Consider the following 25,048-nt stretch of genomic DNA (forward strand, 5'->3'; position numbering starts at 1 on the left):
CCCCGCTACAACATCATTGACCAAGGGGCTCAAAGTCAGCACTGACCTATACCTCCAGCAGAACTCCGGGGGTATACAGTACCTGAGAGGCCATTCAGTGCCACATGTTGCCATCAGGGTGAAAGGCTGTGTTGCATCTCACCCAACTGGTGACATCTCCTGGTATCTAATGCACTGCACACCATGCAGGAATTTAAAACACAGGAAAAGGCTTACTGTAAGCCTAGAACAAAAAGTGAAAGCAATGAACGCTCCACTAGGTGAACTGATCCATCCCTCTGCCAACACAAGACTCTCCCCTACAGGGTATTTTCTACTCCTTTGTCCTGTCTAATGTTATGTCTCAGACCTATGTAGGTGCATATATGGCCCTCAGCACTGTTGTATAGGAGTGTGATTCAGCAGGACTTCTACTGCCTGAGTGATTATTCCAGTGTCTAATGTCTGCACTAACGTCCAGAGACTTACAGATGTCTGCACGTAACAGCAGAGTTGGCTGGAAAACACACTCAAAAAAACCTCTATGACTCTTTGGTTCCATTTTTCATCAACATTGAAATGTTCTGATCAGCTCTGACTGCAGCACAACCCCAGTATGATAGATCTGATGTGCAAACAGGAGGGACTTCTTTAAGAAGCTGGCATCTTTTGAAACATCATTCAAACCGCCTAGCTCAAAGCATTGTTGTGGCACTTATGAAAGAATCTGGGACCGGGCATAAAGTTACTCTGCAAAGCAAGCAAGAGATAGTATTTGCACAAAGAGACTGGGCTTGAAATGTTCAAGACTGGTGAATTCCTAGAATTGTAAAGGTTTTTAGAGGTTGCTGCACTCAGCATTGCAATGCCTACCTGATTTAGGTGCCTACATCTCACTTCCACTTAGGAATCTAAATATCATCTACTGTCAATGGGCTATTGGCTCCTAAATGCCTAAATCCCTTTTGAAAATGAGATTTAGTCTCCTAAATCCGTTAGGTGCTGCAACATTGAGCCTAAATGCCTGAATTAAATTAGTTCATGCCTAAATACCTTTAAAAATCGGAGCCTGTGTTCTCATTTATTTATCTAGTTAGTCGCTTTAACAATTGATGCCTTGCATGACTTCTACAGGTTCAGGTGTTTGCTTGTTTTTGGTTTGTCCCCCCCCCCCCTGATTTTACACCTAATGAACACTGAATGTTTTTATTTATATGGTCTGTCCATCTTGTGCATGTATTTATATATGTTTTCTTTTGTTATGGGTTTACATTTTATATAACAACAATAAAAATAAAATAACAAAATCTGAGCCTAACTGATTTAGGACCCTATGTGCCTTTGTCAAAAGTGACTTAGACACCTAACTCAGTTAGGCACATTTGACAATCCCACTAAGTGCCTTTGGTTTTTAATAGGAGTTAGGTGTCTAACATATTTATGTACTGCTGTGTTCTCACTCTCAGGCATGTCCTCAAACGTATTTAGGTGCCTAACTCCCATTGAAATCAATGGGTGCTTAAATAACTTTGAGGATCTGGGCCTTGGGAGCCTAAATCTTATTGAAAAGTAATGGGCCTTCAGTAGCTAAGTGCCTAAATCACTTTTGAAAATGGGACTAAGGCTCCAAAATTGCATAAGTGCTTTTGAAAAATTTCACTCTATGTATGCAAGCCAAGTGCGTTTGCCAAAGGTAGCAAGCCCAGGTGAGTCAATAGTGGTGGAGGTGACAGGACTGGTGTGCATACCTGGGTCATCTGTTAGGCTGAGGTTCTGTGACTGTGGGTCTATGACAGGGTTACCATATTTCAACATTGAAAAAAGAGGACATTCCACGGGGCCCCCGGCCCTGCCCCAACTCCGCCCCTTCCCACCCCCATTCCAACTCCTTCCCCAAAGTCCCCGCCCCAACTCCGCCCCCTCCCCTGAGTACCCCGCATTCCCCCTCCGCCCCCCGGGCTCCGGCTGCTGCTGCGCTGGGGAAGTTGCTTCGGCCCCTGCCGCGGTGGAGAGCAGGAAAGTTGGAGCCCAGGGAGGAGGCGGCTGTGTGCTCGGATGCTGCCCGCCGCCTCTGTGCCCGGCAGATCGGCAGATCGCAGGAGTTGTAAGTTTTGCTGCAGCCACTCGCACTCGGGGTCCCCTTACCATGCCTCCCTATTTTCCCGGACATGTTCGGCTTTTTGGAAATTCCTCCCGGACGGGGATTTGAGGACCAAAAAGCTGGGCATATCAGGGAAAATCCGGATGTATGGTAACCCTAGTCTATGGACCCATGTGATCACTAATGCTAGGGTTACCATATTTAAACATTAAAAAAAAGAGGACACTCCACGGGGCCCTGGCCCCGCCCCTTCCCCTTCCCCGCCCCAACTCCGCCTCTTCCCCAAAGTCCCCGCCCCAACTCCGCCCCCTCCCCTGAGCGCCCCGCATTCCCCCTCCTCCCTCCCAGCCACGCGAAACAGCTACCCGAGTGCTACCGGCTTCACGGTTTGCCAGGCAGCCCCCAGACCTCCAGACCCTGCGCCCCCGGCTGGGCGCTTCCCCTCCCGGGCTCCGGCTGCGCTGGGGAAGCGCCCAGCCTGGGGCGCAGGGTCTGGAGGTCTGGGGGCTGCCCGGCAAACCGTGAAGCCGGTAGCGCTAGGGCAGCTCGGCTCTTCAGCTACACAGACCTTGGGGGAGCAGCAGCCGTCGTCGCGGGGGAATCCGCCTGCAGTTCGCATCCTGCCGGAGCCGCTCTAAGGTAAGCAGAGGACTGGGGCAGGGATGCCGGCAAAACAAAGCTGGGAGTATTTTCCTGGACATGTTCGGCTTTTTGGCAATTCCCCCCGGACGGGGATTTGAGGATCAAAAAGCCGGACATTTCCGGGAAAATCCGGACGTATGGTAACCCTACTAATGGAGCAGGAGGCTGTGTTTGCAATGGCACTGTAGGCCTGACAACTACCTGAGCCCGGGGGCTGGACTGACTAGAGCAGATGAGGGAGATTGCACAGAAGCTAAGAAACTCTCAAACTCGCCACTCAAAGGCGGGGCTATAAACTGTCATTCTGGGCGTGATCTTGGGCCCAATTCAGCCTGACTCCCATTTAGGGTGACCAGATGAGGGGAATAAAATATCGAGACACATGGGGTTGAGGGGTGCCCGCCAGCAGAGCAAAAAAACCCCAGAGACCTGCCGGCTGAGCAAAAAAAAAAAATCCGAGTCCTGCCGGTGGATATTGGAACAAAATCGGGACGTCTGGTCACCCTACTCCCATTGACCTACAGAAAACAAATGCTTTTGTGACTCTAATCTCTGGCCCAGGACCAGTTAGTTGTTGTAATGTGCAGGATTGGGACTCTATCTGTACAACTGATGAATTCTGTGTGAGGTTATGAACCCTATAGCTCTGGGTCAGGCTGCACACCGGTTGCCTCTAGGATGGGTTGAAAATTCCAAAGGCTGGTGACAAAAGAATAACAATAGAGGGGATTTGGCTCTTAAGTACCCAATTGTTGGGTACTAGTTCACTCTTGACAAAGGACTGGTCCCTGTCCAGAAGAACTGGTTTAGCAGGGACCAAGTCACCCTGGTAACAAAGTCACCTGCGAGGGGTTTGTGTTCATATGGGGAACCTGGCAAGGGTGTCACCTGACATGGGAGGGTAGGGGGCTGAAGATTTTAAAAGGGTAGAGGCTGATCTGCTAACTTGGGGGTCCATATTCTCCAGTCCAGAAGGGCGAGGTTGCAGCCTGATATGGGCAGGGCCCTCCTGCCCTATTCCTGATGCCAGAGTGCCCGGAGGCCAATCCAAGAGACTCAGACACCAGCCCGAAGAGTGGTGAGGAAACTGAGGCAGGGCCATGCGTTTAGTGTTTATAGTTTTGTATGACCTGTACTCTTCTGTGCTTTAAATATAAAAGAGCATAAAGATGTTAGACTGGGCAAACCGTCTTCTGAGACTGCTTCACAACCACTGCTTGCCCCTGAGGCTTGGTCTACACTAAACCCCCAAATCGAACTAAGATACGCAACTTCAGCTACGTGAATAACGTAGCTGAAGTCGACGTACCTTAGTTCGAACTTACCGCGGTCCAGACCCGGCAGGCAGGCTCCCCCCGTCGACTCCGCGTACTCCTCGCGGCGAGCAGGATTACCGGAGTCGACGGGGAGCACTTCTGAGTTCGATTTATCGCGTCCAGACTAGACGCGATAAATCGAACCCAGAAGTTCGATTGCCTGCCGCCGAACCAGCGCGTAAGTATAGACAAGCCCTGAGAGAGTTCAGCTGTAAACCAGAAGCTTTGCACCGTTGGGGTGGAGTTCTGGACGAGGGGTGTGTTTAAGTACTGGGGAGTCTGAAAGGTCAGTGCTGCACCCAGAGGGGCTAGGTGGCTGGAGAACAAGTTCCAACACCCTGAGAGTGCACGCCAGGGACCCCAAGAATGAGGCAGCAGCTATACGCCATTCAAGCTCCAGGAGCTCGAAACACCCCATGGAACCAGAGCGCCAAGGTTTGGATTCCCCTCACAGCAGACCTAGTGGGTGGAAGGAAGCGGTGCTTGCTAGGATCTATGTAGTAGTGTGTGAAGATTTTTAAAACACTGTTGCAAGGGTTTATACTTTTGCTCTTAAAGTGTAATGGAGGAGCAGGTCTGGTAGTTTATCTTGGGTATAAATTAGATAGCAAGCATGAATTATGAGCAGCTTCGGAGCCTGTGTATCTCCAGCACAGGAACTGTTAATTAAACTGAACTGGGTGTGGTTTTGTGATAAGGATAACCGTTCACTGAGCATTAGCTAAAGCAATTGACCCCCTTTCTCATTTGATCTTCTTTGGGCTGAACATCTTAGGAGTGGGTAGCATGACATAATAAGCGGCATTTCTCTAGGGAACATCTAGGAACGATTTTCACTCCCCAGCTGAGTGGTTCCCATTTAAGCCATCTGACTGGCGTTCTCCAGAAGACCAGGTCTCCCCTTAGCTGCTTCCAGAAACTGGTCTCCTGCCCCATGAGAAATATTGAGACTTTGAAATTTTTTCTCATCCTGAAGCAGGCCCCAAAATTGAAACCTCAACATTTTCCAAGAACTGATAGTCTGGAAAAAAAAAATCCCCTTGGGCCACTCGAAGCATTTTGTCTCAGTTTTGACCTTTCAACATTTCTAACTTTTATGTTTTAGTATCAATAAACTAAAATTTCAAACCAAAAAGTCTTTTCCAACAAGAAAACAAAATGTTTCATTTAGACAATGTTGCACCAGGGCATTTTAACCAGTTCAAAACTCTTTTGTCTCTCCAACAATGTTTCAAATTTTGTATTTTTGGCAAACCTGCCCCTTTCCTGGGAGCTGTTTCGGTGTCGATGAATCAGCATTTTCCGACGTAAAAATGGTTTGTTGGGAAATTCCCCACCAGCTCTCCTCACGCGCTCACTCAACTCCTTCCCTGTACTTTCTCCTTCCCCAATTCCTTGCTCTTCCTGCCCACACCCCCTCTTTCCTCTCTTCCGCCTCACAAACTGCTGTACACAGCACGCAGCGCAGACGGCTGCCAGTTTACTCCCCTGCCTTTCTCTGCACAACTGTCACTTCTGAAAGCCTGCCCGGATGCGTTGCTGCAATTCCTTTCCAGCGAGGGCCAGGCTTTCTTGCTGTGACAGCAAGTGGGTGGGTGGAGGGGGAGGGCAGTAGCTTCCAATAGTCCAGAAAAACAGCGGGCCACAGGAAAATGGTTGGGGCTTCAGTGATAACAAAGAGGTGGCTTCCTCAGTCTTCTGAGACGGGACCCAGAGCCTAGCATGAACGAACACAGCATGAGAGAAAAGGTGTGTTGATGCAGCATCACATGGTGTATTGTCATATACCGTGGCAAGGGGCACTATTACAGGAAAGTGTGCCATGCAAGGACAAAAGGACAAATTCAGCGCCAACCTATGAGGGCACTCCTCCGATTAACTTCCCTGGGACTTGCACCCGCTGGGGCTGGAATTGGGTATCTCGGAGGGAGGGAATGTGGTCTAATGGTTAGAACAGGAGAGTGCTTCTCAAGAAGTATCATCAGTGAGCACACCAGGCATTAGGATGACCAGATGTCCTGATTTTATAGGGATAGTCCCGATTTTTGGGTCTTTTTCTTATATAGGCTCCTATTACTCCTCACCCCGTCCCGATTTTTCACATTTGTTGTCTGGTCACCCTACCGGGCATTATTTCCCGCTCTGCCACTGACTTGGTCATTTTGCCTCTTACTGCCTCAGTTTGCCTGTGTGTAAACTGAGCAGAAGGACCATCAAAGGAAAGCGGGAGGCATAGTTAACTAATGTCTCTGAAGTGCTTTGAGATCCTTAGGGAATCTCCTTTGGAGCAGTCCCATCACACAGTTAGGATTCTGCTCAAGCACCATCTTAGTTTGTTTTCTGTATTAATCTCTGGAGTCAAATTTGTGTAGCAGCCTGTTATTTTTATTTGATGCAGTTTAAACGACAACTCGGAAGGGCGAAACGGGCACCGCTCTGTCACTAGCTAGGAGCGCTACAAGCATTCATACGTTTGCTCTCTGCTGCTGAATATTGTTATAACAATGCACCTGGGCTTCACTCCCACTGAAGTCAATGGGTCTGTTGCCAGTGACTCCAGTGGGACAGCAGGATCGGGCCCTTATGGTAAATGACAGGCTTGTTTATCTCCACTGTTACCTCCGAGTGGTTATATAGATGTACAGTTTGCAGTGCTGGGCCAGAGCAAGGTCACAAGCTCCCACTGATCTTCTGGATCCAAGATCATTGCTTGGTTAAAAAAAAGTATGAAATTGTGACCCGTAAGCGGCACGGTTTAGCGCGCGTGCTCCAAATAGATATGCAAGCAGGTCTGTGAGGATGATTTTGGCTGCTGTGCCAACATATGTCCCGTAGAAAAGTCAAGCAGAAAAAGTGACCCTGTGGTTTAAAGGTTGCAGATAAGTAGCTAAACAAGCACAATCACTGCATTTACAAAGGTTACCGTCTCAGCGCACTTTGGCACACAGCCCCCTCTCTGACACAGATTTGTTTTGGACGGTGACTGGTTTTTTTTAGAAGAGACAATTACTTATTTTCATCACTAGGGCCATATCCGGATCCCTGCTCCACATACTGTCCTAGAGAAATAAAAGGGAATTCATAGAACTAGGCCCCGTCCCAGCCAGAGTAGTTTTTGTTTCAAGCACAGCTAGGAACCTAATTGTCCTGCTTGCTAAGGATGAAGCTGTAGTGCGTTCAGCTCTCTGGGACTGTTGATGGGCTAGGAGGGTGGGGAAGCTCTTCTGGGAGTCAGGAGACCTGGGTCAGAGCATTCCCTGCTTTGCCACAGCCTGGCCTGTCTGATCTTGGGCAAGATGTTTACGACTTAGTTTTCAAAGGCCTTGAGCACCCGCAGTTAGTGGGAGCTGGAGGCATTCAGCACCTTTGAAAAACCATGCCCTCTGCAAAACAGGGATGATGATAATAAAACTCATCTCCTCGAGCCCAGCTGTGTTGCGAGGCTACATGAATGGGGCAGATCACCCCTCCCAGGGAAAAACCCTAGGCAGGAGCTGCGGGAAAGGAAGCCAAGGAGTTTGCCTGTAAATGTGGAGGCTCCTCCTACTCCCAACCTTATGGATCACAGGAATCTGTGAGAGGGGAACCCTTTTCCACCTAGGGCCACATCCAGGCCTCTCCTCCATCATGGACCATCCATGCAGCCTGACTCCTCCGTCCTGCCCTGGAATCTTTCCCCACTGTTCCTGTCCTGGAGGATCCCTAGAGGAGGGGCTGCTCACGTCTTTCCCACACTCTGGCTAGTAGCTAGGTGTTTTCTGGTGGGTATACAGCAACCGTGCTCCCGCCCATGGGTCAGCCAAGGCACCCAGCACCAGTGTGGTTGTCCTTCTGGTGCTGCAGATCCCAGGGTCGGTCCCCACTGCCACCCTTTGATAGGAGCCATTACAGGCCTTGGGGCCACATGAGGTATGGACCACAATCCAAGCCTATAAATCAAAAGCCCTGAAAATGAGTTAACTTGTCTAGCAGATTCAGCCCAGCCTCGCTCACCACGGACAGCGCTTGGCTGTCACCCACCTGCCCAAGTAAGCCTGGGCCAGCACTGTGGTTTTTTTGCCTCAAGAAATCAGCCCAGAGAAGTTAGAGAAGAGCCACCCAGACAGAGAGATGATCTCACAGGCTGCCTGGAGAAAGGAAACCTTGGGACATGCCCTCACAGCAAAGTTGGAGAATGGTCCTGCAGGAAGCCACCCATCCGGCATCACAGAGAACAGTGAAGCCAGCTGTGCAATGGGCCAGGGGAGGTCTCCATCTGGCCTGACACTTCTCAGAGGGTGGGCTCTGCCTGAGAGGAGGGTGAACATAGGTCCGCAGTGAAGATGGGGGCATCCCGCAGACAGTCACTGGGGACAGGGTGGCAGGGACCGAGGGAGCTGAGAAGCCTGGAGATCTGGAGAGACCCACCGGAGAGCAAAGCAGATGCCCCCAGGAAGCAAGACACACAGTGTAGGTGTGTGGGGGAGCCTAGCTACACAGGCAGGGAATGGGGGCCGGGTGGGTAGCCGCCAGAAGCGGTGGGATTGGGGTGAGCTGGGGCAGGGGAGAAGCAGCAGCCTGGCACTGGGGGTGGGCAGGAACCCGGCTTGGGAGGGGGACACCCAGGGTTGGGGGGTAGGAGGCTGTCTCCGGGGGGTGTCCGGGACGAGCTAGGAGGGGACCCGGGCGGGACGCACCTGTTCCAGCGGACCATCTTCCGGCGATAGTAGCGCACCGCCTCCTGCCGGCTGAGCAGCGACTCCTCCGGCCCCCGCGGCGGCTGCTCCGGGGCGCGGTAGAGCGGGTGGGCGAAGAGCCGCCGCAGCTTGGAGCCCCCAGCGCTGCGCGCCCGGGCGCTCGGGGAGGCGGCCGCCGGCGAAGGGGGCAGCGCGGGGCGCGGCGCCCCGCGGCAGGGGCAGCCCGGCTCGGCCCCCGCCAGCTGCCGCCGCACTTCGGGCCAGAGGTGGAAGTAGAGATCGGCGCTGAGCAGCGCCCCGAGCAGCAGCAGGATGAGCAGCCGGTCCCGCCGGATCCAGGGCATGGCCGGCGGAGCCCAGCGAGGGACCGGGCTAGGGCGCACGGGAAGGGGGCGAGTGGCAGCGCAGAGGCGGATCGGAGGCTGGGAGGGGGACAGCCCGCAGCAGGGCGGATGGAGGGGTCCGGGCTGGCGGCTCGGCAGCAGCAGGTGAGCGCCCGGCGAGTGTCTCTGGTTCACACCCGGACCCGCCGCGACCAGCCGGAGCGCTGGAGCCCAGCCCGCTGCCGGAGCCGCGCAGCCCGCACCTTGCCAAAGCCCCCCCCGGGCAGCGGTGCCCAGAGCGCGTGTGGCTCCGCTCCAGGGGGAGGTATTAGGCGCTAACCACCCCCTCCACCCAGCCCTGATCACCTGCCAGCTCGCACTGCAGCAGGACAGACGCGCCCATCCCGAGCGCCCACTCAAGCCCAAACCCCTCCGTGGGATGCTGCGGAAATGCCCTGGAGCGAGGTGCGCGTCAGAGGTGATGAGCTCGCCAGGCGTCCGGGAGCACAGGGATGGGCCCCTCTCGTGTTCATACAGGAGTAGGAGCTGGCCTCCAGGCACTGCCTTTCACCCCGGAGGTGCCACGGGATCCACTCAAGGCTGGAACGAACTACACTAGTCCCTGCAGCCCCAGCTCCCGGGGTCACTGCATTTCCACTCTCAGGACCTGCTGTCCTCTGCCCATCCTGTCTGGCAGGGTTTACACACCCTGCAGTCTACAGGAATCATTTCATCTTCCACTATAAGGCAGCCACCGCTGAGGCGGGAGGGGGTAGCTGCTTAAGGTACTTCATGCTTCAAAGACTTAAGCCCCAGCTTGAAGTTAAACAAATAATTGTTTTTTTCAGGATGGGGGCCTCAGAGCGCACAGCAGGACTGCATAAGTATTGAGGCTAGGCACTGAGGAGGAAGGCTGGGAGAGATTTGTCTCTCACTTAAGACCTGTCTACATTAGGGAAATTTACCCATGCAGACTGCTGCACGGGTATAAAAAGGGGCTTGGACCGGTTGTAATTCCACTAGCTTCATCCTGGTTACTCCTGATTTGGGCCCTGGTTCAGAAAAGCACATAATCGTTTATGTCAAGGGACTTGTTTCAATAGGGCTGTAACAGGTGCTTATAGGTAATCACAGGTGTAATTGCCCTTCCTGGCTAGGGCTTGGTTTTTGGGTCAGGCCCTGACATTGGAGTAGGTGAGGTCAGGGACTCAGAGTCACCCCATTCAGCTGAAGCTGCAGGTGGAATTGAGGTAAGTAGAATGCAAGGGCCACACTTAGTCAGGCTTGGGCACTACGTGCTGCTCAGAAGGCAGGTTTGGGGTTACTTTAAAGGGTTTTGCTATAACTCTAAATTCAAACCGTTCAATAAACAAAACAATTTGTTGTTTGGATTTAACAGTTACCTCTGCAGCCTGCAGAAGCCAAATGGTGCAGCAATTGACAAGAGCAGAGGCTGTGCCCGTCTCCATAAGGCTAAATGAGGAGAGGACCCTGTTGGAACCTGGATAGTGAGCCCACTATGGTTGAGAAGCACCTTACTTAACCCTGAGGCCACAGAAGTGAACTAGACGAGGGACTGAATATAAACAAAAGGGCGAGTGACAAGGCCGAGCTACTTTCATTGTGCCAGCTGAATGAACAAAAAATTAACAGCAGAAAGGGGGAAAGGAACATTATATTTTTTTAGCAGACAAACTGACAAGTTTTATTTTTCACAAAGCTAAGGGATTTTTGTTTTATGTGTGCATTGGCCTGGTCCACAGGTGGGAGACACTGCTGTCAATGGAGCTACCACCTGAGAATCTGCATCATGATTTTTAATCCCTACTCTACCATATAGAGGGGAAAAGATACATTGCAAAGAGATTTTCCATGCCTGGGGGTTTTAGGGTGTGTTGTACCTGAAAGCTCTGATTCTGTACCCTAGCCCTATATGCTGTCAAAACCCAGATGGGGAGGAGGAATGGGGAATCTACCACTGTAGGGGTCATAGTGCAACTTTACACTGCCTTCATGTGCTGCCCCAGCATTCTGGGGATAGAAGTTGGAACGCTATATGTCTTGGTGTGCTGTACTGGAAAAGTGGCCCATAGGCAGCCATTCAAGGCTGGTGTAATTTAGAGTAACCCCTTGACTGCTCTAAGTTGTGCCTGGGCTAGGAATTCAGAGGGCACAAAGGTGTCTATCTCTTCGCTTCACCTGTACTGTGCTGTGTTACTCAGGTGGTGTATCACCGAACTCGGGCTGGTAATTCAAAATTGGGAGGCCAGATTCTGATCTCAGTGACACTGGTGTAACTCCACTGACTTTGACGGAGTTACTGAGGATCTACACCAGTGTTATAGCTATCAGAATCCACCCCACACACTGTACATGGAATGAAAATGCAGCCCCAGGCCTCCCATCCCAATAAAAACACCCTTTATTTGTATGCAGGTAGTGGAGGAAATTCTGGTCCTTTCTATTTTTTCCTTCTACGCTTCTGGGAAGATTTATACTCAAGACGTGTGCCCTGATTTATCCTGACACCTATTTCCTAACTACTCCATCAAACGTGATCCATTCATACAGTTACCAGAGGCCGTCTGTCCCCCAGCATGCTGTGGGGAGACGCACAACCCTCGGTCTCCTACACAGCATAGAACGCGTTCTGCTTTGGAAACAGGCATAAGTGAAATGAACATTCCACACACAAAGCTTCCATTTCTCCTCTATTCTCTTGTTCTTTGGAAGACCTGGGCCATTTTACACTCTTTCCAAAGAAGAGATCCTTTGCTCTGCTCTCTCTTTTATTCACGATCTAAAGAGTTTCGAGTTATTTGAAGAGGATTTGCTTGAAAGTTCTGTGATTATCAAATATTTTTTCTAGAATTCAGCATTTTCTTCAGGAAAAGCTGTATATAGATTTTGAAGAATATTGTCAAGCTACGGCACCAACTAGGAGTGAAATTAGTTCTTGTGAAAACACAGGATTGCTAGTGCTAGTCACAGTGCAGGTAAAGGCTATACCAGGGTTTCTCAAACTGGGGTCGCCGCTTGTGTAGGGAAAGCCCCTGGTGGGCCGGGCCGGTTTGTTTACCTGCCCCGTCCGCAGGTCAGGCCGATCGCGGCTCCCAGTGGCCGCGGTTCGCTGCTCCAGGCCAATGGGAGCTGCTGAAGTGGTGCGGGCCGAGGGACGTAGTGGCTGCCGCTTCCAGCAGCTCCCATTGGCCCGGAGCAGCGAACCGCGGCCAGTGGGAGCCGCGATCGGCCGGACCTGCGGACCGGGCAGGTAAACAAACCGGCCCGGCCCGCCAGGGGCTTTCCCTACACAAGCGGCGACCCCAGTTTGAGAAACACTGGGCTATACAATCTAATGGCACTGACAAAACAACTTGTGTGTGATCTGCCACAATCCTGGTCCTCTTACACTGAGACCAAGTATCAGAGAGGTAGCCAAGTTAGTCTGTATCTGTTAGTCTCCATGCATCTGAGGAAGTGGGTTTTTTATCCACGAAAGCTTATGCCCAAATAAATCTGTTAGTCTTTAAGGTGCCACCGGACTCCTCGTGACTACAGTGAGACCATCAGCTGGCCCTGAGCATGCAGCAGCCTTGGGCCCTCTTGGGAGAAACCATTAAACTCGGTTTCACTTATGATCTAAACTAGTTTTGACCCCAGGTAACCACAGGCACAATAGTTGGGTTTTCATCTCTATTTTAAAGATTGTCAGTCACTGCTTCTATCCAGGCCCCTGTGTCTTGCCATGCTAAATTAACACTTGCAGAGGGATTGACTGAGAGGGGGCCCTGCTTTCGAAGGTGTTGGTGTAGGGTCTGCTTCAAAGCTTGCTAACGTCAACGGAAAGACTCATTGACTTCACTGAGCTTTGGATCAGGCCTTTAGTGTTTCCAAGGAAAGAGAACCTGGCAGTGGTGTAGAAGACCTTGATTTATATTTTCTAGATCATAAGGACAGTCTATGATGGGGCCAGGGGTACGTTATGGAGGCTTCTCTAGCCTAGACAAATTAAAAGGGAATCACATAGGCAGAGAACAGATTGATGGTAACTCTAGAACAACAGCTGAAGTAGCCTGTAGTGTGCAAATCTGTCCAAGTATCATTGGCCACTCAGAGTGTTCTGGTCATGCCGAGTCTGTTGACATCAGTAGAAGATGAGGGGATCACCACCTCCCAAGATCAGCTCATCTGCCAGTTTCTTATTTCCCTAAATTGATTTCATACTAAGCCAGCTGTAAGTTTCTGCGATTCCCAAGAGGTATTGTAAAAGAAGGGATTAATCAATCCATTCCAGGACAAGCTGGATTCCAGAAAACCTGAATGAGTCTCAACAGCAAAACATGGCTCGGGGATTTACGGTATTTAAAAGGCACTTACTGACTCACTCTGATCTAAGGAGCAACTTGTGACTAAATGCCATCCAAACACCAGAGTTAACAATGGATTCATTTTTAATTCTCAGTGCTATTGCCCCATTACTAATCTCTCCATGGGCCCAGTGTTAAACCTTTTCTCTTTCACGCACTAATTCTAAACAATTACATCAGCAGAACATGAGCTGGGGTCGCGTTTTTAGCTTTTTTTATCCTCAAGGTGGAGATCATATTTTTGTAATTAGTCTAATTAAAAATGAACAACAACAAAAATCTCAGTCCCTATTAAGCTGGAGTAAACCCACACACTGCAGTCTCTCTCAGCGCTTCCTCTGCCATTTAGATATTGCCAATCACTAAAACCCTGGAATGCAAAATTACTGTTCATGCTATTGTTCAGAACATTTCAACAATGCACGCATAATACTAGCTTTACCTGGATTTTTGCAAACAAAGCCTTTTGTTCAGCATTGTTTGCCTGGTAAGCTGTAAAGACCAATATGTTTAGCATACATCTGCATATGCATTGCCTTAGCAGATGAATGCAAATAAAAAAACAGCAGGCATTACCTAGCTATAGGTTTTTTACAGCACCCATCACCATAGTATCTAAGCAATTCCTGGGGAAATTAAATCCATGAAACAAAGTCCCCACTGAATTTCATGGAGACGCTACTCTTTTCCCTTCCCTGTTCAGGGCCGGTGCAAGGATGTTTCCCGCCCTAGGCGAAACTTCAACCTTGCACCCTCCCTCCTCCCCGAGCCCTGAGGCAGCTCCCCGCCCTGAGGCGCCCCCCCCAGCGGCAGCTCCCCACCCCCCTCCACCCTTAGGCGCCCCCCCTGCAGCAGCTCCCTCCACCCTCAGGCGCCCCCCCCATGGTAGCTCCCCCCCTGCCTGGGGAGCCGTGCGGCAGCTCCTCACCCCAGCTCACCTCTGCTCCGCCCCCTCCCCGAGCCCTGCGGCAGCGCCCCCCCTGCCCTGAGGCACCTCCCCCCGCGGCAGCTCCCTCCCCCCTCGGCCCTGAGGCCCCCCCTCATGGCAGCTCCCTCCTGCCCGTGGAGCCGTGCAGCAGCTCCCCACTCCAGCTCAGCTCTGCTCCGCCTCCTCCCCGAGCACCCGGTCGCCGCTCCACTTCTCCCACCTCCCAGGCTTGCGGCACCAATCAGCTGTTTGGCGCCGCAAGCCTGGGAGGGAGAGAAGCAGAGCAGGGCGGTGTGCTCAGGGGAGGAAGCGGAGCAGAGGTGAGCTGGGGCGGGGAATTTCCCTGCGTGCCGCTCCCTCCCCTTTCTTGCTGCAGGCGGCCCTCCCCGCGTCCCCCAGCCCCAGCTCCCTCCACATAAATGCCTAGAGGAAAGATCTGGCCGCGGCGGTTGCCGCCAAAGAAAATGCCGTCCCCCAAATGCTAGTGCCCTAGGCGACCGCCTAGGTCGCCTAATAGGTTGCACCGGCCCTGTCCCTGTTATACAGGCTCTGTAGAGGTCGTTGTGCTCAGGAAGAAACAAAAGCTGGTTTCTAGCTACATTTCAATGAACTTGTCTACTAAGGCCCCACTTCTGCAGACACCTAGGCTTAACTTTAAGCAAATGAATATTCCTATTGACTTCAGGACATTCACATGCTTAAAGTAAAGCACGTGTATAAGGGTGGAGGGGTTGGGCAAACCTTATAATAATGTTTATCTTATCGCCTCCATGTTCCACACCAAAGAGTAACACCCCACTCAATGGAAGCCAGGGCACATGCAACAGAGCTTACTCAGGCAAAACTGTCCATTGACTTCCGTGTCGCTATATCTTGGCCCAATCCTACATCTATCCAACTTGGTGGGAATTTTGCCATTGACTTTAATGGAATCAGGATCAGGCCCGTCCCTTCTCTCTCATGTGCTGTATTATATAAAATAGTTCAACATTACCTGAAGACAATGGGAGATTTGCTTAAGTAACTGCCAGGACTGCGAGACATGGCTCCCAGGGTGGAAAGCAGAGTTTTATGTCCAACTCTACTTAGGAAAGCACCTAAGCACACGCTTAACTTTAAGCATGAACTTAGGTCACCTTGTCTTCAAGTGAAGCTGCATGTACCATCCTTCCGTTTAGAAGTGCTCAAAATGGCTGGTCGTGGTCCTAAAATTAAACGGTAAAGTCTGATTTTATAGGAAAGTGACAGATCTTTACAAAAATCCCAGTATCCTTTAGAATTAGCAGTTAATTGGCCTTATTTCTATTTCAAGACAGAAAAAGGCTCCCCCCGCTACAGACAACTGCTTTGGGGAAACATCCCCATTCAGATGATGTCTCTAACCAGCTTTAAAGCCATTGTAAATAACGTCTTGCGCTGAGATGGCCTCTCTTCGGTATTTCAGAGAGCAACTAACAAGTCATTGCTAAAGTCATAGTAAAAAAACCTTTTCCTCCCTCTTCCCCCCCCCCCCGATACATAACTCAAAACAAAATATTTGGGAGCTATAAATATGCAATTTGAATTATTTTATGCACTATCGGTTGAAAAATCAGCTTCCTGCGAGATGGCACATGTTTGCCAAAATGCAAATGCTTCTGGAAGAAATGCACCCAACACACCAGTTTTCTTCTTTTTCCTCTTTATTAGGAATGGTATAAAAATTACACGGGTCTGAGCCAGTAGATTATCGAGTTTGTAAAAAGAAGAAAGAAACGGTAACGATCCCTCTTCTATCTGTCTGCATCATTCATACCTGGGATAAAACCCCAGGGCCACCATATCAGCATTACAAAGCAAATATAAATGGGAAATCAAGGGACACAGTTCTGCATTTGCCATTTAACGATCATAATCTATCTAAGCAGGACACACTTTATGGTCAATAAACTATCTAACAACCACCATCCAAATCAGCTCTCCCTGCTTAATCATCCAAACAAACTGCTAGGAACCTGAACTGCTTTTCCAACATGTTCTTCCCCCAGTTTGTAGACTGAGGGGTGGATTCTATCTTCCACTGTCAACCCCCTATGTCCTTCCCCTACACAATACCTTTTCCCTTTGCAATCATGCAGGGCTTTGACTTTTACTTCCCTACAAGCCAGAGGAGATTTGACCACTTTAAACACCGAGAGCTGGGAGTGGCAGCCACTTACTCCAGTAGTAAATTTGGCTCCAAATGTGATTTTAGGCTATTTCACTTACAGAAAAATTCTCATCCCTGCCTGGAGCTGGTGCAAACCAGAGGAAGGAAATCCACTCAGCACTCTCATCCTTCCCCAGGGGCTAAGCTGTTTGCTGGAGTCAACTGCTGTGTTTCATTAAGATGTTTTAGTGCATAGCCTTGGAGGTCAAAGCCTGATTCTTCTTCTGAATCTTGGACTATAAAATTAATGAGTAATGTCAATGTCATGGCTGCATTTTCTGCCAGGGTCAGCGGCTCTTCCACCCCGGGTTGTTTCCTTGGCCCCTTTGCTTTCCCAGTCAGCCAGAGATGTGGCCCAGGAAAGGTGCAGACACAGCGATAGAAAGCAGCTGATGGAGTCTTGGGGGCATAGCCAAGCAAGGGAGAAAAAGGCATGAGAGTGGGACTGACCCTGACACGGACGTATAGCATTTACACAGGACCTTCCCTTTTCAAAGCACTGAACCCCATTCTGCGGCCACTGATGTCAGTGGGAGTTTTGCTCCTGATTTTAGCAGGAGCAGGTCCATTACCCCGCCCGTCATCTCGGGGAAGTAGGTGCAGATGGGGAAATTGAGGCACAGAGAGGCGAAGTGAGTCACTCAAGGCCACACAGACAAGAGAACCTAGGAGTGCTGACTTCCGGTCCCCTTGCTCTAACAGCTGCACTAGCTGGTAAAATGTAACACTGTTGAAAAAAGAAAATATTCCACATCAGAACAAAATAAAACTCTGAAATGAAGACCATGCGCTTGATTCAGCCTGTAAGGACTGGCAAAAAACAGAGGAAATACGTTAAAACATAGGCCAAAAAACAGCAGTTTAAACCTGACTGGGACAGACCAAGCATTTCCAAAGGCATTCCCAACACGCAGCTCAATGGGTTAAATCATTCCCTGTTTCCCTGGGCCTATGATGTAGATTTTTGTCGGCTTTCAATGCTTTTCTCATTCAAATGAGCATGCAGCCAAGTTTTCATCCACTGTCATAATAGTTCTTGCCGCACCCCTCGTGTTCTCAACGTGGTTTGAGTGAGTCTGATGGCTTTGGGGAACTTGGCTTGCACGGGCTCTCAGCTTCCCAGGAGGTTCCTGAAACTCCTCTTCAGTGTTGGGCTGGGCTCCTCTTTGCCATTCTTCCTTTGGAGTGACCTTTTAGACTGTAATTAGAGGTCAGGAAATAAAACTGCTGGCGTGGGTTCCGCCTGTGACATCAGATACTAAACAACTGCCTCCAACCAAGGTATTTGGCAGCTAGGGGGAAAAGCAGATTTAGCACAGATGTGTCCGCTGCTCCTTTTTGACCACTTTGGTAAAGGGTCATTCTCATCACCTGCCCTCCTTTAAGGAGAAGGCCAGATAATCACACATCACCACCTCTTCCTGGGAGGAAAGCACATTTTACCACTGACCTAGAAGAAGAATGCAACAGGCTGGGTGTATTAGCGAGGAGCGTCTCTTCGTTGTGTTGCTTTCTAAAGTCATCTCGTTCTTCGACGAGTGTGATCCAAAAGCTAATACTTAAAAGCTTTCAATAGTGTATAACCAGCCAGCTGCTGCCCTATAAACTGTCTGGTAAACAGATCCGTGGTGCCGGGATTGCTAGCCGTCTCTGGTTCTGATAACGCAGGGAGGGCAGGAGGCATGGCTCCTTCCTTATTATTCCTCACTGTTTGCCAGGGTGCCCGGAGCGATCAGAGTGGACGTGCAAGATATTTTCTCCCCTTTAAGGCCTGGTCTACCCACAGTTTTTGACCAGCATAACTATGGCAGAGAGGGGCGTGATTTTTACAGACACAGTTATACTGGCCCAACCTCTTGCGCAGACGCCATGTGGTGCTTTAGAGCTGTTTTCCCTTCCCATACTGGACTAAGCTACACCAATATTTATACTGGTGCATTTATACTGTGTACTGTTTTAGCTACGGTGATGTAGTCCAAGCAGTACAACGTGTGAGTGTAGACGAAGCCTTAGGGCTGGGCTACACTGAAAACTTACACTGGCTTAGCGCCGTCCCTCAGGGCTGTGAAATCCACATCCCCGAGAGACGCAGCTCTGCTGACCTAACTCCCGGTGTGGACAGCGCTAGGTTGACAGAAGAATTCTTCCATCGACCTCTTGGGGAGGTGGATTACCTTCGCCTATGGCAGGACCTCTCCTGTCCACACAGGTAGTGTCTTCGCTGAAGTGTTATTATGGAGCAGCCGCAGCATTTTAAGTGCGGACAAGCCCTTAGTTCCTGTTGCTTTCTGAGCTATTATACAGAGATTTCGGTGTTCTTGGCTGGAGGGGGGTGTTGGGCTGTTCCTCTGCACTAATTAGGATTGGTTATGCATCAGAGAGAAAGAGGTGTGGTTGGAGTACAAAATTAGGAGACAAGAAATCCTGAGTTGTAAGCCAGGATCGGACACTGATTCCTTGCACATCCTTGCAGGAGAGGGCTGCGCGGTTCGTTTAGATGATGTTTACAAAGTGATTTGAGGCGTTCAGTATCATCTTTACATCTGCTCACCAGGTTTGTGTAGGGTAGAAAAAGTGGTTGAGGTTGGATTGGAGTTAGCTAACGTGATTTAACCAACCCCTACCTAACCTCGATCACTTTTTCAAATCTAGACTATTCCCTAGAGTCATAGGCACCTCTACAAACCAACATTTGTCAACAGTATTTACACCCGCAAAAGCGCTATTCAAATAAAGTTATTCGGTTTGCAAAGTCAAGCACCAGGAAAGGTCAGATTTACAGCCTGTATGCATGCTCCACGCTTGGTTGTTTTGGGAAGTTGTCTTGCAACTTTATCTCCTGCCTTGGGACAAGTGGACACCTTCCCTGGACAGACAGACAGTTCCCCTGACTTTCCTTTGCAAAGGATAGACATTGTATGGTACCCTCCAGAATACCACAAGTTTCCTCTGGAATTTCAGTTGCAAACAACTGAACATTTGATAGGCTTGGTGGGCAGGGCTATGCTGCACTGAATCAGCTGTTTCAAGATTTCATGTTCCATATGGGTAGTCATTGCTGCTCCATGGATACGTGGCTGGCACAGGGGATTGGTAATGGAATAAGTCAGCCTTTCCCCTCCTGGCCAGGTCTGCAAGGACAGCAAAGTGTTACCTAGGACAGCAGGCAGGTGGCAAAAGGAGCTGGTGGATCTCTCTCCTGGCTCCGAGGACGAATATCCAGTTCACAAAAGCCACCACCATCCAGACTAACTGACACCTCCTTGGCAGGATCAGTTGAGAGACCAAGGATTGGAAGGATCCAGGAGACTGAGCTACTGTCCCACTGCAGGTCAGAGTAGAAGCATCCTGGGCTGGGGAGGGCAGAAGTGGCCCTGCTGCTATCTGTACTACACCTACAGTCCGTTTTCTAGGGCTGACAATCAGGCATCTTTCATGAGCGATAAGGGCCCTATCGTTTTCCCAATGAGGACATAGGGAATCGAGCCATTCTTTAAAACAGGAGCAGAATTGGGCTTAAAATACTTCCCCTCCCCTCTTCTCCTTTATTTTCTTCCTTCTTTGGAGGGTTTGTGGGAGAGTTGAGCAGCATCCGCACACCGTGTTATGGGACACGTGATATGTCACAGTTTTGAGAGCATAACCAAGCATCCGTGTGCCAGCAGAGCGGAACGCTAGCGGTTATCCCCACAGCACTAAATTACCATAACACTGCACATTCAGATAGCTCTTAGTATTCGGGGTTAGATTTAAGCGGAGGAAAATTTGCCTCCGTTAACAAACATTGCTCAAAGGTACATGCGGTGGGAGGGTTATATTAGCTGGCCCTGTGTGATGACCTCAAGCAAAGAAAACCTTTTGCCTGGAACAATATATTTATATGGCTATTTTAACCCTGCCCACGTAGATGATTTACACTGATCAAAGTTGAATAGTCAAAGGTCTGGGTCCAAGGCTGCAAAGCCTGGGAACGTGGAATGACAAAATTGACTGTGTTCAGCGCTGTGCCTTGTAACTGGAGGATTCATAAATATGCATGCAACCAGATCATCTGTCACTTTTCTGATTTCTTCGCTACTCTTTTGATTTGCAGGAGTCCTATAGCTTGTGCCACGCACTTTGAAATGACAACAATTTTTGGAAAGCCGGAGGAGGCAACGTGCTCTGGAAGAGATGAGCTACCCTTTTTTCTGCTTTTAATAGATGATGTTTTGGTGGGCTATATTTAAGCTCTACTGAGAGGTACATCATTTTGCGTAATATAAGCATCATGAAATTACAGGCTTCTCCAGGTTCTGCAGATGTAGCCATTGCTATAAAACTACCTATTAGCCAATAAACACAGCTATCCCTAGGGCTTCCCCTACTTCTTAATAAATTGGGCATTCCCTGCGACTCCTCAGTTGTCTGTGACTTGATCCCCTGGAAAGGGCAGTCCTGATTTACAAACTCAAACTTCTGTTTTCCTGATGCAGACAAACTCTGGGTTTTAGCTGCATGTCCCCAGTTGCCACCCATCCCAGGTTAATAATGGCTGGAAGTGACTCCTGGAGCTGGGCAAATTTTTTGGCTGAAACTTTTTTCAGCGAAAAATGCAGATTTGGTGACACCAAAACATTGCACAAATTTGTCTAAATTTTTGCCAAATTATTTCAGTTGGGGAAAAAAAAAACCTCTGAAAATACTGAAACATTGTTCTGACATTTTCCAAACAAAACATTGATTTTTTGTGTTCAAAATAACTTTTTATTTAGCAACTTTTTTTTTTTTTTAAGAAAAATGTAAAATGTAAACAATTGCTCAAAATCCAAATGAAACATTTTGTTCCAGGTCAAACAAAATGTTTCATTCAACCTGACATGATTTTTGTTGGTCTTTTCAATTTGCCAAAAATTTCAGTTTTTTGGGAACAACCTGAAATAGTTGTTCGATAGTCCAAGGCTTTGTCTACACACTAGATTTGTACTATTCTAACTATACGTGTATATTTAAAGCAATACAACCCACTTTGTGCCTTGTTTTCCCCATCTCTAAAACGGGGAGACGACACTGACCTCCTTTTTAAAATGCTTCGAGATCTATTGCTGAAAAGCACTATGTAACAGCTAGATATTATTAATTAGTTAATTATTATTATACTGGTATTTTTGTGCTTACCTATATATAGTCATTCCAGTATGGGAGGGGGAAAAAACATCCACACTAGGGGTTGTGCCAGTAGAACTATAGTGGTAAAAAATGACATCCTTCACCAAGATCATAGTTATCCAAGGAAAGCTGGTCTTTAGGAGCAAATTTCTACGCCACAAAGCCCACCCAAACTGGTAGTAGTTGGCAGACTCGCCAGAGGCAGCAAGGACTGAATGTACTGTGGAACTCCTCTGTCAATAGCTCAGCTATATCCCCCTCCCTGCTAAACCCAGGGTTGTGAGTTCAATCCTTGAGGGGCCCACTTGGGGATCTGGGGCAAAAATCAGTACTTGGTCCTGCTAGTGAAGGCAGGGGGCTGGACTCGATGACCTTTCAAGGTCCCTTCCAGTTCTAGGAGACGGGATAGCTCCATTAATTATTATTATAGCTGGAACTGGTTTATACTGTGGAAACATGGGCAGAATGTGGTGGATCAATGCCCATGTGGCTGCTACAGCCAGATTTGGGCTGGGCACCGTAACCCTATTCTTTGGTGTTGACTTCAGTGGAAGGAGAGGTCAGGCTAAAGCACCGGCTAAGACCCTGTTGCGGATGGTTTGGGAGCAGTGAGATAGGATTTTGACTCTAAACGAATAGCAGCTGTGAACATGTGATCCGTCCTTATATGGGCAAGTGGGCTAAAAGTGTCCACTGGAGCTGTGTAATCTAACTGCCCACAAGCTGCCACAGGGAATGTAACAAGGGGAGTTTTGTTTTGGATTTCGACCTGACTCACCATAAATGTTTCCACAGGGAAACTCTCAGAATGCCTCGTCTGGACATCTGGTTTTATTAAAAAGTGACCCTGTTTTGTATTGTGTTGGAGTTCTGACAAGCTGATGCCGGGTTATAAACAAATTTTTCCCCCCCTTCCTCTAGTTTTGATAGCTGGCTCCTCAGGCTTGGTAGCCGTGCTTGAAGGAGAGATCTTAAATCTGACAGGAGACTAGAACCTGTATTCCCATTTCACACTCCAGAATCCTAAAAGAAGCTGCTCCTTTAACTTCTGCATACTGCAAACTCTCTCTGACCAGAGAAGGGCTGTGGTGTGGGAATAGCCAGCGGGTGCCCAAGTGACAGAGGGAGATCTGTGCACAATTTTTGCAGCAAAACATGAAATTCATCTGCTTCTGTGTTTTGTCACAAATGCAAAACTCACACCCTGGGTTCAAGTGGCTTTGCTAAGGTCCCCCCGCCTTTTGAATGAACTGGGCTTAGTTATGGGAGAACCTGGGACGGTTTATTTAGTTTTGCACTGAAATCACATGACCTTTGCAGTTTTCCTAAGGTGTTGCCATGTCCCCCGCCTGCACGTGCAACCATTGTTAAAGGGCAAAGAAGGGCGGAGGTCTGGCATAACTGTTTGCATGCAAATTTGTGAGAACAAATTTTGTAGGTTCAAATTACCCCTGGCAAAGGGAGGCCATTACATCAGAAAAATTGGCCCTGATTGTTGCACCTGATTTTCCTGGGTGTTAAGAGAACCAGGTTGTGCCTTGAGTAGGAACTTTATCCTCCTCTTGAAGCTAGGGACTGAGTTTAATGCATTTTAAAAAAATTCAAGCAGAACCAGGCCTTCACATCCAACCAAGTGTTTTACAAATTGATATATCTCCAGCCCAGTTTTAACACCATTGGCTGTGCACCAGCTTTGCTGAAACAAGCAGTAAAATCTTTCTAAAGAAACTAACCTTCAAAGGGAAAACAAAATGTACCAGAACATCAAAACGGCTATTTATATAGAACACAACAACTCCGGCCCCTTTCTAAACACTTCATTGGCCTCCGGTCCCCATGGCAAACCCAGTTACCGGGGTGCTCTTTAATCAGAAAGTGAATTCTGACGTCTCTTTCATCTAGTCAAGAGCCCTAAAAAATAACACTGTTGAATAGATATTGATCCCACTAGCTCTGTCACTCACGCCTTACCGCTGGAAATTATTATTGTGGTAGAACCTTGTTAATCTACAATCAAAACGGAGAGATGGGCCACTCTTCTCTGCAAAGATTTCATAGCAGATGCTGTTGGGAAGAAGGTGTCATTATTTTTTGTTTTAAAAAGTCCCACTTTTAACTTTTAACTGGTGTGCAATGAAATATTATTATTTGTATGGCAGTAGTGGGCAAGAGCCTATGTCATGGAGCGTTGTACAGCCACACAACAAAGTGATGGACCCGCAAAACTAATTTAAACTAAACTGCAGCCGTCAGAATGAATCAGTCACATGCCACGTTCTCAGTCCAGTTCCTAGGGGCCAGGTGCCCATCTCCCTCCCGCCCCCAAAAGCATCATATTCAACCCAATTGGCCCCCGGGTTGCCTGTCTAAGAAGAGAGACTGAGGATTTATTGGGCCAAGGAGCCTAAGCCCTCCTCTTACACCAGGGTAGTATGGAGGTGGGGGGTTGGGTGGACGGGGATTTGAGGCCTATCATCAGAGCAGTATGTGGGAGAAGCTGCAGTATTGCTGTTGGTTAGCTTTTATAGCAATGCCCATTCATAGAGCTCACAGCGCTTGACAAAAATGGGTCATTATCATTGTGACAGATGGGGAAACCGAGGCACAGAGCGGCGACGTGACTTGCCCGACATTACACAACACGTCACTGATAGAACTAGACATAGAACCTAGGTCTCTAGACTCCCATTCAAGGCCAGTCCTGCTCTATCGCTAGGCAACATTGCCACTCTTCCTTGTCTGTGCTGTGCCTGCTTCTCTGGAGAAACAGGAATTCAGTCGCTGTCAATCTAGCACTTTCCACTAGCACTAAATAATAAACAAATAAATAAACAAACCCCACACTAAATAATTAAACAGGTTATATTATAGGACAATCAGCTATTTGTTAGTCATTTACTGTCAGAGATGAAAACTGGGGGGAGTGGAAACCAGGTATTTCTGGTTTTGTTATTTGTGTGTGCGTGCGTGCATGAAATTTAATTAAAACACATGCTAAAAAAGTAAGAGATTATAAATATGATCAGTGAAATCAAGCTGTGGTAAACTTCCCTTACTGCATAGCTTTCACTGGAAAAAGTTGCCTTGTAAAGCACGAGTAAGGTAGGGAAAAAAGCCCAGCACATGGTTTTAGGCAGGAACAGGTATCCAATACAGCTTTCATTTGTCTGTGTTCTATTAGCATCTGTTCACCTTGCACTCCGGCCCTGACCCTTCCACCCAAGTCTCTTAGATTGTGCTCTGCAACTAAGCAATTCTGGTCCCCAAAATTCTGATGGAGGCTGTGTCAAGGACATGACTGAATGGCCGCACTGAAATCCACACTCAATGCATGAGTCTTGTCCAAGATCCATTAAGATGTTGATGCCCAGGCACATTTT

General features: G+C 48.8%; 1 protein-coding gene and 1 long non-coding RNA gene across 3 annotated transcripts in view; one reads left to right on the forward strand and one right to left on the reverse strand.

Annotated features, from left to right (window-relative positions):
- FAM20A (FAM20A golgi associated secretory pathway pseudokinase) overlaps positions 1 to 21,874 on the reverse strand; it is a 55,427-nt gene extending 33,553 nt beyond the window's left edge. The window contains exon 1 of one of the 2 annotated variants that reach the window (XM_065563672.1): positions 21,678 to 21,874. In XM_065563672.1, coding sequence (XP_065419744.1) covers positions 21,678 to 21,781 — 104 coding nt within the window. In that variant the 5' untranslated portion in view covers positions 21,782 to 21,874. Of the gene's footprint in view, positions 1 to 8,714; positions 9,743 to 21,677 lie in introns of those variants that run through there. The other variant, XM_065563671.1, reaches the window with a different exon arrangement.
- Positions 7,482 to 11,468, forward strand: LOC135974806 (uncharacterized). Its single transcript, XR_010591923.1, has 2 exons — positions 7,482 to 8,491; positions 10,437 to 11,468. It is a non-coding gene; the product is annotated as an uncharacterized LOC135974806 (long non-coding RNA).
- Positions 21,875 to 25,048: the final 3,174 nt, after the last annotated feature.

The sequence above is a fragment of the Chrysemys picta genome, chromosome 12, assembly GCF_011386835.1.
Source record: "Chrysemys picta bellii isolate R12L10 chromosome 12, ASM1138683v2, whole genome shotgun sequence".
Taxonomy (NCBI): Eukaryota; Metazoa; Chordata; order Testudines; family Emydidae; genus Chrysemys; species Chrysemys picta.